Below are 17,574 nucleotides of genomic sequence, written 5' to 3'. Positions count from 1 at the left end.
TTCAGTGTCCACGTAGTTTTACTTGACTAAAAATGTTGAAGGTAATGTTACAAATCGCTGTAAAGAGGAATCTTTGCTCTCAGCCAAACCTGTACCATAAACCGCCCAGCAGAGGGCGCCACAGCGCGGGTACACACTGTTGATCAAATGCTTTCAGTCATTGAATCACGGATGTCGTGCTCATGCACACGAAGAAATCGACTTCACACGCAATTTATGGTTCATTGAACAAATCAGTGCATTACAATTTAGCCGCACTGATGACTTTGTCTGAACAATAACGATCCACTGCTCATGACGTAACTATCATCGAAGCAACGGTTGTTTTAATTAGGATTATTTTGACTGATTTTATTATTCTAGCCGTGCTTTGAATGTGTAGATTTCTGAATGGAGTTGGTCGTTTCTCGGTTATGGGGCAACGCTGGAAACAGAGAGGAACCTGCTGAATGTGAAAATACATTTTATTTACAGACATTTTTTAAATGCAATTAAATATGTCAGTGTCTGTCTCCGGTGAGGCCCGTCGTCTGTGTGGTTTGATCAGCCTGTTAGTCATCAACGGGACGGTCCTGTGATGTGCAGCTTCATCAATGGAAGTGTGGGCTAAAGCGGAAGCTAGGTGGGTCTGCCTTCAAAGTAAAAGTGCAAAAAGACTGACAAAAAAGATAAGTCATTCAATCCAATTTGCTTTGAAGCAGCACACCTTGCTATGTGAGCCTTGTTGATATTGACATACAGGTATAGCTTATTGAATAAAAAAACATACATTTTGTGGTGGAGCCACTTTGTCACACATTTTACAGATTCCTTAATATTTTTCCTTTATAATTTTTTTTATCAAAAGGTATTTCTGCAAAACGCATTCTGTAGACTATTACTTTTAATATATTTGTATTATTAGTATTTATGACTTAGTATTATTTGGCCCTACATTTTTCTTTTAAAGATTTGTTTTTACAATTCAGAAAAATTCAGATGATAGATTTCACTTGAAACATTGTGATTGACACAATATATAAACATACACAACAATGCGCCATGAATGATGCATGATCAATTGTTGTAATGTAATGTAATGTTGTCAATGGTAATAACGCACACATAATGTGTCCTTTGTGTAGCCTTCTGATGCCTTTTGCAATTAAACAATATACCTTTATTGTAGCCTGCTGTACATTTGGACCATTGCATTTAATACAGTTGCGTTACCAAAACATATAAAACAAAAATAGTGGGCAAAGAAGACGAGCCCAATGGCGACGATACAGTGAACAAACTTGGCAGACTTGCATGCTTTTAATTTGAAAAACGTCAAAGGAAGTCTTGTCTTAGAACAGCTCACTTGACTCTAGTCCTGCTGCTACAGTTGTGCGCACAAGCAAAGGGTGATGCTGAGAGAGAGGGAGAGGGAGAGGGAGAGCAGTGCGGGACAATACGAAGCTGTTAAGGAAGGAACTACCTCTCTCATTTCCACATCTATTGTTTTTTCTTCTATTTCGGATCAGCAGCCTGAGGAACCAAACCAGTGCGCGGTGACTAATGTCCAAACAAGGCGGGGCTGTCTGTCTCATTTATAGAGGAAAGGAGGCTGCAGAGTGCTGCTGCTGCTGCTGTATGACATTGGAGATCCGGCCATGAATTCGGCCGAACAGACGGTAACGTGGCTCATAACGCTGGGGGTCCTGGAGTCCCCCAAGAAGAGCATCTCGGATCCGGAGGCTTTCCTCCAGACGTCTCTGCAGGATGGAGCGGTGCTGTGCAGGCTGCTGGAGCGACTCAGACCCGGGACGGTGGACAAAGTGAGTGCATGGAGGGATGCGGGGCTGTGGAAGGAACACAAGTGCCCATGACTGAATGAATGTGGGACATACAAATATGGAAAAATACATTTAGCCCCGAGGCTATGCAGACAGTGCATTAAAAAACTGTTATTCTATAAACATCCTTCAGAAAAAAACAATAACATGCCAGTTAAATGTTTAGCGTTTACAAACTGACATACAAGAAAAATGCAATACAAACATTGTCAGACAATATACACATTTATAGAATTTTTCCCCCTTTGAATTTGAATTTTAAGGCAAAGGGGGGCATCACTTGTTAGACACTGAAACATTACATTGTAATATTACTTAAATAAGTCAAAAGTACTAATTTAATCAACAGGGTTTTTTTATTATCTCACTTTTTTTTTTTTAACCTTTCAACAAATGTGGTTATTTATATTATTTTCAGGAGGAGAGATAAAAAGGAAAGAAGATATGGAACATGTGATATGTACATCTGACACCTGATCAGATTCCTGCATAGATTAACATCTACAATGATATTGCTGTAATTCTAATAATGCTAATTAAAATAACTACTGTAATACTTACATTGAATGTAAGCTGATCCCACTAATAATTGCTCCACTGTTTACCAGAGTTAATACCATTGGTCACCAAAACCAGTACAAGCCCACAGTAATAGAGCTATTATGCTCTCTCTCTCTCTCTCTCTCTCTCTCTCTCTCTCTCTCTCTCTCTCTCTCTCTCTCTCTCTCTCTCTCTCTCTCTCTCTCTCTCTCACACACACACACACACACACACACACACACACACACACACAATGGACCATGAGCCTGTCGACGTCATATCCTCCTTTGCCTTATCCAACTTCCCTGTCAGATCTCTATCAAATTAGCTTTAACCCAACAATGGCACTGTCTCTTTCAAAATAAAGGCATAACTCGGGCCACCCACTGTACTATTTATCTATTTATTTGGCCTCCTCTTGGAACAGCCATGCCACCACAGCTTGTCCACTTTTGTGACTGCATCAAAAACTCCTTCAAAGTTGTATCATATATATTTTGTTTTTGTTTGCGCTTAATTAGCAGATTTGGAAGACAAGATACTAACTGAGAGAATTCCTCATAAATTACTGGAAAAAAACCCACCCGAGACCACAACAACAATGTATCTTACTAATAAAAAAAATGATTAATGTAGCTTTTACAGAAAGCGCAATGCTAAACAAAAAATATATGAAAAACGCCTTAATTTGAAAATTATAACCGGAAGTGTCGCTAATTGTTTTAGTTAACTTGATGCTGTGAAGCAGCAGGTGGCCAGTTTACTAGCAGCGCCTGGAATAAGATTGTTTACATGATGAAAACACCTCCAACTCCTCCATGAGCAGTTCATTAACATGTCGCGTGACTATTTTGGGGAAATTTAGTTGCTTTCCGTGTGCAGTTCTTCCAGGAGCCGAGAGGCGACAGCGAGTGTCAGCGGAACGTCTCCGAGTTTGTTAAAGGCTGCGGGGCTTTCGGCGTGGAGGTGAGTTAATATACCTGTATTTATTAATGCACGTGCTTTATATCTGTATTTATTAATGCATGGACTCCGTGTGAAGCCGAGGAAACACATTACTCCACACCTGCGCGAGCGTAATACTTGTTGATTCCACCTTTTGAAACGTACGTGTCGTGCTGTTTATCAGTGACGTCTGCTGTTAATGTTTAGCCGCTACTCGGCGCGCGCAACAGGTGTTGAGCTCACGAGCAACCTGGAAAGGTGTCATTTATCAACCAATATGGCTGTGGAGGGCATTTCTTTTTCCAATATTCCTTATAAATTAGCAATTAAAATACAAATACGGTATATATATATATAAAAAATAAATAAATAAATACTGTAACACAATTGGAGTTTTTCTGGTACTACCTTCTGATGAGTCACCCTTTTACAATAAAGGGTTTCTTAGTTGTAACTGATAAGTTATCAACTCTCTGTGTGTGTGTGTGTGTGTGTGTGTGTGTGTGTGTGTGTGTGTGTGTGTGTGTGTGTGTGTGTAAGCCCCAGGCCCTTAACCAACTGAGAACAAAAAACTAAACAATGAATCCATTTTGGATGTTTAGTCAGGACATTATCTTAAATCATCACATGGAAATGAGGCCTACGTGGAATAAGTTAGCTGATAAGTAGGAGAGAGAGCTAACCTTTGGTCTAAGACTTATTTATTCGAGAGTTGGAGATACTAATTTGATTGGTGTATATCAAAAAATTATCTGTATTGTTATCAGAGCTCAAAGTGTGTGTGTGTGTGTGTGTGTGTGTGTGTGTGTGTGTGTGTGTGTGTGCGTGCGTTTGCACAACAGTGGGTCGAGCCAGGTTATATCATGTAGAGAGGGATAGTGTGATACACACACAGTATTGATCTTAGCTATGGAAAAACAAAACATGTAATCATACTAAAAAAGAGCAGATTATGCAACACAGGAGTCCTGGACTGTCGGACCTTTTTAATAAGATTTCGCTCCAGCCTTGGAGAACCATGTTTTAGATGTCCCTAAAAGCCCAGTGGGTGATGCGGGCGGTGACTTTAAACAACATCCTGAATCCGTGGCAGAAGGAGCAATGGAAATAGTGTGAGCAGATGAAATGGAGGAGAAGAGTGGGCGGGCTGACGTAATGCGAAACGTCAGGCAGACTGTGTGTTTTCCAATCAGGTTGATTAGAAGCATGTCAGCCATGTTGCTGGGAGCCAAGGCCTCCATTACCAGCAGCCTGACCGACATCAGCCAAGTCATTCTGGACGGGCGGAGGACGAGATCACAGCGACAGTCGGAGTGTGGTTGAGTTCTGACTTGATTAACCGGAGCTACACAATTAATCAGATCTTAAATCTGTTAATTCAACTTGATCCGGTGGGATGTTGATTCTGTGCCTTTAGAGTGCCGTCTCTGCCGCATTAAATCCCTGTTATCAGGTAAGCCGTTGGACCAATCACAGGCGCTCGTTTAAGCATGCTGGGATTACGTCTTTTCACTGTAACCTGCAAGAGGAACACAACTGCATTTAATACGTATTCATTAATATCTGTTATGTAATTCTTATTTAAAGCAGGTGTTGTTTTATTGCTGAAATAACATTCTCTGGTGCAGTAATACTAATGTGTTATTTTTAAAGATGGACAAATAACCTTCAGGATGAATAATGTGTCATTTGGAATTAGAGGAATCTGATCCTGTAATTTAAATTCATGTATAGGATGAGATGTCCTGAGTCTTATTTCGCCCGTTGAGGTCATCGTTTACTTCATGTTAATTAACAAACGGGTCACGTAAAACCAAATTCTTCCAGGGACCAACAAAGTGCCCTCTGTTTCAATATCAACTGCACTATTCCTCCATCAGCGAGGACTTTATCCTTTTCTTTGTCTCTGACGTTCTCAAGTGTTTCTTCTAGCGTCGGCTTTCCGTATCGATCGTTTTCATTGATTGTCCTGGAACGGCTAAACACCTCAAATGTGTAGAAATGCAACTTTAGCGTCGGTACATTTCTACTGCAGCATCGAGAGCCTCGTTTTGCCTCTTGGCCCAAAGCCAGTGGGAGAGAAGGAAGTGTGTGTTTACTGTTGGCTCCACACTGCGCTGACTACTAATCAGCCTGTGGATATAAATCAGACCAAGTGGGCTCTTAAAGGAGGACTACATTAAAGAACGGCATTGTTTTACCGTGGGATTAAAGAGACCGGCTCTGTATGGAATTAGGATTTTCCACTATTCTTGTTTGCTCTCGGCTTTTAGCTTAATTTTGAAAGTTTTCAAGCCCCACATTGCCTCCACCTTCACACCTTGGGAGCGTAGATGTCAGTCAGTGTGTGATATACACGAGATTAGGGTCTTTTGATCATGTGTGTGTGTGTGTGTGTGTGTGTGTGTGTGTGTGTGTGTGATGGGATTACAAGGGGAAGCTCAGACTTTGAGTAATCCAACTGCAGTCTGGAGCAGGGATTCAAACCCCCACCACACTTAGCATTTCTTTATTTTTTTTAGGCTAAAGTATGCTTTCATAATGTAAATTCCTAATTAAGAATCGATGGAAGCGAAATAAGGAGATTCTGCAGGAACAAACCCACAATTTCTGTACATTTAATTCACTCAGTAAACCATATTCTTCCAAAGTGTTTTATGAAACTATTTCATATTGTGTTTTTTCTGTTTCCTTCCCTTAAGCCTTTTGAGGTCAATGACCTCCTGCAGGGACTGAACTTCTCCAAGGTCCTAAACTCCTTGGTTGCTCTCAACAAAGCTACTGAAGGTGAGATTATTGTCTTTTTAATTGTTCTTTTCTTTTCTTCTCCTTCTTTTTTTCTGTTTTCTACAAGTGCACTTTAAGTTAAAATTGTTCTTAATGTAATTAATAAAAGCAATCATCTGCAATAATGTAATATCACTTTTATTCGGGATGAAATAATGATTTGATAAATGCTCTTTAGGTTTATTGTTGGTATTAGTTTAATTACCAAGCTTTATATTGACATTTAGATCTTTTAATTGTTTAACTTGACTATTAATTGAAACGCTGTGCAGATTTAGGTGTGTCTGAGGACGGCGTGTGTGTGCCGCACTCCTCACACTTGAGGATCAAGTCCGTTGACTCTCTGAACACTCACAGCCGCTCCTCCAAAGTGCTGCAGCCTCAGTACCGCAGCCTGGTGAGTTACCATGACAAACACTGACTGGGGTCAGATGCACAAAACCGATAATAGTCTGTTATGAAAATATCCGTCGCCTGCTCTCGCCCAGTGTTCATCCCTCTCCGACCGCCAGGAGATAAACGTCTGGGAGGTTTTCATTCTGCACGGCCTCAGCGAGCCCTTTGTCCTCCTCTTCCTCAGGACATGTCGGAGGGCAGCGGGTGCGGCCACGCGCTGTTCAAGGCGCGCTTTACTTTCCAGCAGACCAACGAGGACGAACTCTCCTTCTCCAAGGGCGACGTCATCAGCGTGAGCCGGCAGGAGGATGGCGGCTGGTGGGAGGGCTCGATCAACGGCAATTCTGGGTGGTTCCCCAGTAACTATGTACGGGAGCTGAAGGGAAGCGGTGGGTGTGGCTTCAGATGTTGTGCATCATTTTTCAGAGCAAGATCCCATTGTCTTGGATGCAGTTCAAGTACAGCAGCTGAATATTTTGCATGTTTACATTGCAGTTAGAGTTTACTCTCTTGTGTTTTAAATATAACATTCTGTGTATCAAACGCTATAGACACGACCCAAACCTCCCAATATGAATATATTTAAGTGTGCAAGAATTTGCCAAAGCAGTGTAACAAACCACACAGACACACAAACAAACTAACAGACTGGCTGCAGGTCTGTGTTTACTGACACTGACCTACTACCCCCTTCAGTGGCGTCACTTCTTATTGCCTAATTATCTTTGAACTGTAACAAGAGTTAATTTGTGTGTAGCTCTTAAAACACATGAGCGGAGTCCTGACTTGTGACTTGCTGCCTCCTGTGCCTGTAAGAGCCACATCCTCACGGTTTCATTGTGTTGCTTTCTGAGGAGAGGAGGCAGGAACGAAGGAAGGAAGGAAGCTCCACACACACAAAGACAGGAAGTGCCTGAACTGCTGTATAGAAAGGAACTTCCTGACTTAATGCTCACAGCAGAAAACAAGGACCATGAGCAATGGCAGCAAATGCACATGACTTCTTGATACGCTGACATAAATCATCATCGGCCTCCTTTTGTTGTTTCTGCTACACCACCAAGATTTGTCTTTATCTTGTCAAAGAATCCCTCTTTGTATCTTTCATAGCATCCTGATCTGATGCCATGCGCTATTATTGTCCGTACAATGGAAAACAGGACATTGAAATGACATTGCGGACTCAGATAATTCACTTTTAAGCCTTCAATCATTGGTTGTCCTACATTTTGTAGAATATATGGACACAACGTTGCCCTGCAGTCAGGATGGGTCGCTCATAAAGACGTTTTATTTTCTTGATTAGGGATGACAGTCCAGCCACCACGAGCCATTTTACTAGCACAACATGATAAAGTGGAAGGTGTATGAAGGTGATCATTGAGTATTGTTTATGTTGCTTGTCGCGGCTCCTGCAGACTCCCCAGTTCTTCTATTGTTCCAAATCAAACCGAAACGTGTACCAACACAGAGCCGCATCACATGTTATTGTAACTTGCTTGTTTCTCTCTCTCGCTTCACAGACAAGACATTAGAAAAGCCGAAGTCTGGGACCCTGAAAAGCCCCCCCAAAGCTTTCGACACCACCATCATCAGTAAGACCTACTACAACGTGGTGAGCGTCATGCCCTGAGGAAACCGTGTGCATGTGCGTGTGTGTGTGCGTGTGCGTGTGCGTGTGCGTGTGCGTGTGCGTGTGTGTGTGTGTCAGAACTGTCCTCATTCTCTCAAATGTTCTCGTGGAAAGAGGCCCAAAATCTACCCGCCCTCACATCTACCAGAACAGTCGAGTGCGAGGAGCATAATTACTATTTTTAATTAGAATTAGTTTGGATCTGTGTCAGACTTCTGGGTAATTAACTCCTAATATGTACTAGCTATCTCCTTTGTTCCTTCCTGGTCAGGCTGAATTAACACATAGTTCTCGCGTGTGTGCCTGCTTTTGTGCAATCAATAATGTTTTACCCCGCACATCCAATTAACAATTTTGTGTGTGTGTGTGTGTGTGTGTGTGTGTGTGTGTGTGTGTGTGTGTGTGTGTGTGTGTGTGTGTGTGTGTGTGTGTGTGTGTGTGTGTGTGCGCAGCAGATGTAATGTAGGTTATCTCTTCCATCCCAGTGGTTTCTGGGGCAGCCTTGCCCTGGGGTTGGCTTCTGCCTCTGTCTGTGTGTGTGTGTGTGTTTAATAATGCAGCAAGCTGCGACAGTCTCTTTAGACCGTCCATCTTTGGTTGGAGTACCTGACTCTCACTCACAGACTCCGCCTGAAGTCAAAGCTGTTCCTAAATAAAAAAATATATAACAAAAAGAAGATAAGCAGAAGATGCAACTTTGGGCTATTTCTGTTTGGGCTCTGACATCCTCTCTGTGTCCTCCGGCACGTCTATGTTTTATTAAAAAGAATGAATGCATAAAAAGGCGTTGCAGATGAATAAGTGGAGGTCCAGACCTGAGGGAAGCAACATGTGGCTGAAATTCAACAATTCATTACTCCTGAGAGGCTGCGATGTCGTGGAGAGATTAGCCAATTAGCCGGCGGAGTCGGACCCATAGAAAGCTACTGGAGCTCCCACAGGGTCTGGCTTCGCTCTCCATTAGCCTTTTACAAAAGACCTCTCCTACTAATAAGTGAACGGCTTGGTGAGTCATTTAGCCTGAGCAAAGAGCTTTTGTCTGGAATCAATGGAAGACAATGTGGAGGCTTTTATTTTATAGAAACCACGAAAAGAACAGTATGTTAACCCATTATATTCTTCTGTATTAATAATTGCAAAGGGTATTTGGAGTGATATATTTTTTTATGTAATGCAATCTTTTATTGGCTCTTATTATATTCTGTTTCATCCTTCACAAGGACTTTAATTATCACGTACGCTAATCAGACGATTCATTGTTTGGTCTATTGAAGAGAAAAAAGCCCATCAGAATCTTTAAAAGTTGCTTTGAGCCTCGCACTCACTCACTGTAATTAATATGTATATTAAAACAAAGGTCTGTGTGTGTTTTTGTGCGTCTCCTTCAGGTCCTGCAGAACATCCTAGAAACAGAGAGCGAGTATTCGAGGGAGCTCCAGAGTCTTCTGGGCTCATACCTGCGCTCACTTCACCTCACAGACAGGTGCAGTTATTTATACACGTTCTTATTGTTTTATTCAACGGAGTCAGATGTTAAAGGTAGCGGCACACACACATGCATGCACACACACACACTAGCATATCTTTTGCAATACCAATATAACATTTGACAGAATATAAGACTGCACTGTATATTATATGCATACTGGATGTGTCCTTTGTCCTATATTTGCACACATAAATATATTACAACATGCATGCATTATTATCCTCATCTATTAGAGCTTGGCAAGTATAATGATTTATTTATAACAGCCTTTTATTGAAAATGTCAGCGATCCATTATGATTTCTCTCCTCTCTGTACTGCAGACTCAGCAGTGTTGACATCAGTCACATTCAGGGGAATCTGGAGGAGATCTCAACCTTCCAGCAGATGTTGGTTCAGTCCTTGGAGGATCACACAAAGTCAGTGCATTAATCTCCTACTGAAACAGTGTGATAATGAACTTGTCAATTAATGATACGATGATAATAACTGGATAAAAAAAGCCTCTTTTATAATGCATTGCTGTAACCTCAGGGATATCTATGAAAGTCAGTTTACTTTAAAAGATATTAAACACGGGACGCTGTCAAGGAGTATTTTCACCATGATGCAGGTGTGTTGATGTGGAGAAAATGGTTAATATGAGTGCATTTGTAGCTTTTCTTTGTCTTATGACACTAAATTAAACATATTTGGCTTCTGCGACACGTCATGATTTTCAGACAGACGAAGAGATGAATAATTTAGTTGAGAAAATGAGCAGCAATGGAGAGTTTTTAATTCGGCTCTCTGAAATCTGTGCAAAACCCTGATGCACATCTTGCTTCAGAAACAGAGGCGCTGAAGCTCAGCCCTGATATTAGTGGAGTTTAACGTTCTGTCTGCAGTTATTAGAGCAACAGAGACATCTAGTGGTAGACTGGAGTAACTGTCAGTCTGAGTCCTGTGTTGATGCAGTCAGGAGAGACGATGCAGTGATAAAGTGTCTTTTTAAAGAAAAATCAAGTTTGTAAAATGTGTAATTAAAATCTTACAATCTCATCAACGAACGGAGAAACTGCCCAACTATTATCTGGTTGTTGTTGTTTGTTGACAAATTATCAGTTTTGCAGAAGAGGAACCTTTATGGCCTTGAATGCAGCCTTGATGCGAGTGTTCTTTCCAGAGGTTCCTAATTTATATGTTTTTGACTCGACTATCTGATGCCCCATACTTATCATCAGTTTAAATCTGTATCATTATGTGTAATTTAATGCTAAAAGTGGCAATCATTACCCAGTCAAACATGTCATGTGTCTGTGTAGACTCCCAGAGAACCAGCAGAGGATCGGGGCCTTCTTCCTCAATCTGATGCCCCAGATAAAGCTCCTCTATGTGGCCTACTGCTCCAACCACCCATTTGCTGTCAACGTACTCATACAACACAGGTACAGTCAGACAGATGTATTTTGTACTTTGTCTTGTGTGCTAGTTCCTAAAGCGTGTGTGTGTGTGTGTGTGTGTGTGTGTGTGTGTGTGTGTGTGCATCACAGTGAGGCGCTGGGGGAGTACATGGAGTCAAAGGGAGCGTCCACTCCTGGGATCCTGACTCTGACCACTAGTCTGAGTAAACCCTTCACCAGACTGGAGAGATACCCAACGCTGCTGAAAGAGCTGGACCGACACATGGAGGTTAGCCACCTGTCTGTATTATTAATATTATTATTAACCAGTTTAATGTGAGCGATTTGCTTTCTGTTTTCCACCTTAAATAACATAGCATGAACTGAATGAAACGTGTTGCCAGGATGTTTCTCTTCATGCATCACATAGGAAAAAAAACCTTATTGTTTCCTTGTTTTATTTTTTCTCTGTCTCAGGACCAACACCCTGACAGAGCCGACCTCATTGCTGCCATGATGGACTTCAAAAGCTTTGCAGTAAGAGACACACACACACACACACACACACACACACACACACACACACATAATATATATATAATTAATTTGTATGATTTAAAGACGTTCCTTTGCCATATGAATGGACCTTATATTCACATTCGAAATAATGCCTTTTTTCTGTGAATTGTTTATATTAATCTGATGAGTATAAGAAGAAGGGGCGGGACCGAATATCAGGTTTTATTTTCTTATGTGGAACGGGACATCGGCACAGTCTTTGACCTCACGTTAGAACTTGCGTTAATTTACGCGAGAACCGAAGTTAGATTTATGATTTTTGTTTGTTCGATTCAAGAGAAAATAAATCTACAAAAAAAATGGAAATGGAATCAACGTCTCCAGAGTTATTATTTTGAACGTGCGAGTCAAGAAACGGAGTCCCGTAGCGTGGCACAGAATAAGACAAGAAACAAGGAACAGGGCACCACACACACGTTAGATTTGACTTCACGATAGATTGATCTGACTTATTTAGTCACATTTGTGAAGCAGCGGATTTCATGGAGTACCAACTAACAGGCGGCAGGTGAACTGGATTGAGTAGAGTTTTGTGCATACATGTGCCTTTTTGGATGAGTCTCTGTGTGTGTGTTCAGGCTCAGTGCCAGGAGGTGAGGAAGAAGAAGGACCTGGAGTTGCAGATTCTAACGGAGCCAATCAGAAACTGGGAGGGCGATGACATCAGAACCCTCGGGCCCGTTCTCCACATGTCCCATTCGACGGTCCACACGGAGAACTGCCAGGTACTGACGCCGCCTGATTGGCCGACAGGTGTCACGTGAACGTTCCCCGAGGTTTTGCGTTCAGACCCAAAACGAACGCACAAGACCGTTGAGTTCAAGCGACCACTAAAGAGTACGTAAAGGTTGTGTTGTTGTTCCTCAGGAGTCAAATGAACGCTACCTCGTCCTCTTCCCTCACACTCTGCTCATGCTCTCCGCCAGCTTGAGGATGAGTGGGTTCATCTACCAGGTGTGTTTTATAGTTCGAATGAGGATTTTAAAGCGTATATATGTGTTTCGGCCTCTTCGTTCCACTGGTTCACACACGTGTGTGTGTGTGTGTGTGTGTGTGTGTGTGTGTGTGTGTGTGTGTGTGTCTATAGGGAAGGATACCACTGTCAGGGATGCTCATCTCCAGAATAGAGAACGGAGAAAACATGAAGAATGCTTTCGAAATTTCCGGTCAGCCCTTTCTCTCATTTAGCTTTTTCATTTTAATTGTTTCAGACCAGGATCACATCCGCCTGACTTATTTATTAGTATAAAAACTGTGTGTGTTGTTGTTGTTCAGGTGGCCAGTGTGATCGGATGCAGGTGGCCTGTAACAGTCAGCACGAGCTACAGGAGTGGCTGGACCTTCTCACCAAACACACACACACCCCGGCCACGCACACACACAGGCCTCAGTCCGTCTGCCACACAGTGAGTCATCAGCTGATCCCTTCACTGCCGTTCACGCCGCATCTGTTGCCTCCTGTTTTCTACAACCTCTCCTCTGCTTCGGCCAGCTGCCCTCTCAGCCCGCCACTCCCTCCAGACACTCGGAGTCTCGCGGCGGCAGCGTTGGACACGCCTACCACACCCTCCCCCATCCCCCGTCGTTCGGGACGGCCCTCAGCGGCAGCCCTATGTGGGGGCCCCTGGAGCCACCGAGTACCCCGAAACCCTGGAGCCTGAGCTGCCTTCGCCCTGCTCCTCCACTCCGGCCCTCGGCTGCTCTCTGCTTGAAGGAGGTGCTGTACACGTATTGCATGTTAGAATGTGTTGCTCAAAGTGGGATCAGGGAACCTAAGGGGGTTCTTGAGGATGTTTTTAAGAAGATATGGAAAGAGATTTGACCTTCTTTTCTGAGTCCGGTTGAATTGGAATTGGCGCTACATTCCTACTGAATATATTGATGTGTCTCTGTTTGTAGGAAATGAGTAAGAGTCCGAAGAACATGAAGAAACTTCTGCCAAAAAGGAAGCCAGACAGGAAGCCTTCAGAGGAGGACTTCACTGTCAGAAAAAGTAAGTATGCAACTCGGCAGCACTTCACTTAAACTTAAAACAAACCCGTTGAAACTGATGACGTTTGCTCTCATGTCCTTGTCTCTCAGGTACAGCAGCTCTAGAGGAGGACGCTCAGATACTGAAGGTGATCGAGGCTTACTGTACCAGCGCCAAGACCCGACAGACACTCAACTCCAGTGAGTGTACACACACACACACACACACACACACACACACACATGCTCACACACTCTTATTGCTCACCGCCGTTTGTTCTCTGCCGTCAGCTCTAACAATGTTTTTCTCTCTCCTCTCTTTTTCATGTCTGCCCTTCCTCTGCTTTCCTCATCCGTTCTGATTTTATTTTCTCCATTAACAACTTCTTCCATCGTCGTCCTCTTATTATGGATCTCTTACTCTTGTTTCCTTAATTTTAACCCGTTTGCCTTTTTATTTCTGGTTGCATTTGGTTCAAATCTTAATTTCACTTCAATATGGTTTATCCCACTCACCCCAACATTAAATTTGGTTTGTTCAAACCCCGTCTATTGCTGGTTACTTCATGGTACAGCCTGGCAGGGGACTGACCTCATGCACAACCATGTGCTCGCTGACACCAGCCTCACCGTCGCCGGTTTACCCGGCAACCTGCCTTGTTCCGACCAGTCAGAGGACTCTGATTATGACAGTCTCTGGACCGCCCATAGTTACAGGACTGCCTCATTCTCTCGTAAGGAATCGGTGTCGCACAGACGTGCTAGCGAAGCAGCTAGCTTACAACTAGGGGCAGAAGTACATATCTGTATATCTTCCCAAACCTTTCCCCTGCTGTGCGTCTGTGTCGTTGTGTACACGCCTCTGTGAAACCCCCATGCAGTAGATTCAGTCAGCAGACTGTACCGTAGTGCTAGTACCGTATATTTAATGGCTGTTTGTTTTGAGGTTGAAATGCATGTTTGTGTGCACGTGGATGTGCTGGTGCATCACGCAGGGTTAATAACTTCCACTGTTGTCGCTGTTCAATCAGGCTCCAGCAGGAAGGATGTGCACATGTTGTTCCCAGAGGAGGAGAAGATCATCGTGGAGGAGACCAGGAGCAACGGGCAAACTGTGGTGGAGGAGAGGTGAGAGGGGAGAGATGAAGGTGTGTTTGATGAGTTGAGCTTTAATCCTGGAGACTGGGGACAAAGAACTGCAGCATCAAAAGATGCAATACAAATGAAAATAGTAGATTCTGATCACACAATGAAACCAAAAACAACATACCGTACTTGAAATTTCAAGCAAATCACAGAGACAAAAAGCACCATGTGAGGATGTAAAAAGATGACAGAAAATCGAGAATAAATGGAGAATATGTTCTGTTCCTGCAGGAGTCTGGTGGACACTGTCTACAGTCTGAAAGATGAAATCCAGGGGCTCAAACAGGTACGTCTGCAGTCTGCTGAATGTATTATTAACTATTAATTATTCATCATCAGTGACTCGTTCAAATGTCCCAATTTATAGGGTTCAAATGTCGGTCCAAGAACCCATAGAGGTATTGAAGGGGTTTCTGGAGGGTTGCTATTTATGTGGCCAACTACATATCTGCATTATTAATTAGGGATGCACAATATGGCTGAAACATTATCCTCTGATGAATACGGAAATTAAATCATTGGTGAAGTGGATAAGAAAATACTTTATTCACCCAGATGGAAATTGTTGTGCAGCAGTTGCAGTACAAAGTGGAGAAGAGTGAAAATATATAGAATGCAAATAAAACAATAAATATATATATAATTTTTTTGCCACAATTTCCACCAATTTTGAAGCTAAAATAGAGAAGATGTCCGACATCCCTCCACTCCTCCACTGTATCCTTCCTCCTTTGTCTCTCCTCTCCAGGACAACAAGAGGATGAAGAGGACGCTGGAGGAGGAGCAGCGAGCGAGGAAGGACCTGGAGAAGATCGTCAGGAGAGTCCTGAAGAACATGAACGACCCCACCTGGGACGAGACTAACCTCTGAGATCGAAATGGATCTGATCCCCGATTTCTGACTGTAACGACCAAACGAACCGTTGTCCAACCTGCGTGGACAGAAGCTGCCAATGCTCCAACACGCCGTCACCATTTTCACTCGCTTTGACCTTCGCAGTGACCTTTGTGATAAACTGGACCAAGAGAGAAAATGCCTGCCAGCCAACAGCAACGCTGTGAAGCCAAATTAGCTGGTAGGTAATGATGACATCACTTCCTGTCACGCTCCTTTACTTCTTCACACAGCCTTGTTTGGAGCACCGACAAACTAAACACTTTTTCTCTCCTACCTGTGAATTCATCTTTTCACTTTTGCCTGGACAGTGTTTTATTGACTGGCCTCGCGCATGAAATATACATTTCAAAGAGATTGAAACTTGAAATCGACAGCCATTTTTTTTTTATTGTACGATGTATTTTTCTTGATTCTAACAAACTATAAAGTTGGTTTATTTCTTACATTAAAGACAAAGTGTATTGCAGCACTCAGTCGCTTCAATTTAAAGTAAACCTAAATTTGCCAGCACTCAAAAGTGACGGCATTAATGTAAAGTTCTCCGTTAGTTGTGAAGAATTTTGCTGCTTTGATGACTAGTCAAGTTCAACATTTTGCAACGGACCAGCATATTATTTTATGAATCCACTGCATTGCTTCATGGGATATGCATTTTAATTATAACAAAAAAAAAGAAGAAAAATGTGTTTGCATTGTAGGAAGTCTTTAAACCCAGATGGATAAACTACAAGTGAGTTGTACTAGAGACCGACAACATCAGAGAAATGTGTTGGTTTTTTCGTGGTCTTCCACTTCCTGTTTGTAGAATAAAGCCTCAAGATAAATTGCCTTTTGACGATGATCTGCTTTAATTAATTAAAGTGCAGATTACATAATGTGAGCTCATCAAATCAAAGATAACACCGAAAAAATGTCCAACAATAGTTACTGGAAAATCCTCTTGTTATTGTTGAAGGGAAGCTGGAGGGAGAATTTCTCAGGAATGAACTCGACCATCGGGGAGTTTCAGCTTTCAGCTCCAGATTATACTTCTGCTTAACGTTTAATATTCTATAGGCAACATTCAAACACTTAGAATATTGTTTGACGTGGAAATAATGCGAATGACCTCAAAGCCCCGTTTGTTTAACACTTGATAGACGTGGCACGTTTTCTATTGATGTTTAACTTCTTTCTAAACTACTGTCACGTTGTTGTTGTTGTTGTTGCTCCAGCTGTCAGAAGGATTAACTTCAACCGTTTAGTCAAACACGGCACTGAACCGGCGGAGGCATTGATTTGCGTAGGAAAAGATCTCCGTGTCACACAGATATCGTCACGGCCCATTTTTAGTTTGTCCTAAAAAAATATCCACAGCTCTTCTGTTTCAAGACCAAAGTCCAAGCAATACAACACTGGAAAATGTTAAAAACAATATTTTTACAGTGTCAATATGCAACTTACCGTGTAATGATTTCTTATTTTTATATTTGTGATTGCGTTTTTACTCTGGTTTTGATTTGTAACACTAATTATTTTCTACTTTTCGACCTGTCTGATCGCACTGAAGATGCTTTGTGCAGAGCGGCAGCAGCAGCATCTCTCACTGCGTTGTGAGGCGTGCCTTTTGGGAGGAGAAGCTTTCCTTTGCTGAAGCTATTATTGAAATTAGAAACCACACTAATGCAAGCCATGTGATACAGTTTGTCAATTATTGACTCTAACTTATGTATTTAAATGAAAGTGACTGATAAATGTTTTGTGTGTTCAACTGTGATGGTGATTACAGAGTGACAGGAATCACCCCCCTCTATTTATTTCACCCATTTGTCTGTGAATAAAATGTTGAATCAAACAGTTGGACTTCTTTGAGTGCTTGTTTCTTTCCTTGAGTTCAAGTGTCTCGCTTAAACTCTGATGTTATGAAAGTTACTATCAATAAGAGCGAGAAAGTCATGTATTTATTGCATGCATTCTGTATTTGTATTTTAGTGTCTTTATTGCAGATAT

The 17,574-nt window shown here is 42.2% G+C and overlaps 1 protein-coding gene across 1 annotated transcript; it reads left to right on the top strand.

The window, feature by feature from the left end:
* Window positions 1-1,637: 1,637 nt before the first annotated feature.
* Window positions 1,638-15,558, top strand: arhgef7b (Rho guanine nucleotide exchange factor (GEF) 7b; the record flags this gene model as incomplete). The annotated part of the gene is made up of 22 exons (XM_079236915.1): window positions 1,638-1,802; window positions 3,243-3,326; window positions 6,008-6,092; window positions 6,365-6,489; window positions 6,673-6,877; window positions 8,012-8,103; window positions 9,510-9,604; window positions 9,933-10,028; window positions 10,914-11,036; window positions 11,142-11,280; window positions 11,469-11,528; window positions 12,149-12,295; window positions 12,438-12,524; window positions 12,658-12,736; window positions 12,846-12,976; window positions 13,063-13,287; window positions 13,470-13,563; window positions 13,653-13,742; window positions 14,117-14,275; window positions 14,573-14,669; window positions 14,919-14,973; window positions 15,436-15,558. 22 exons carry the CDS (start codon window positions 1,638-1,640, stop codon window positions 15,556-15,558), a joined length of 2,556 nt encoding a protein of 851 aa, XP_079093041.1.
* Between the last annotated feature and the right edge of the window lie 2,016 nt (window positions 15,559-17,574).

The sequence above is a fragment of the Taurulus bubalis genome (genome assembly GCF_910589615.1).
Source record: "Taurulus bubalis genome assembly, chromosome: 21".
Lineage (NCBI taxonomy): Eukaryota > Metazoa > Chordata > Actinopteri > Perciformes > Cottidae > Taurulus > Taurulus bubalis.
This window is presented reverse-complemented; position numbering and strand designations above follow the sequence as displayed.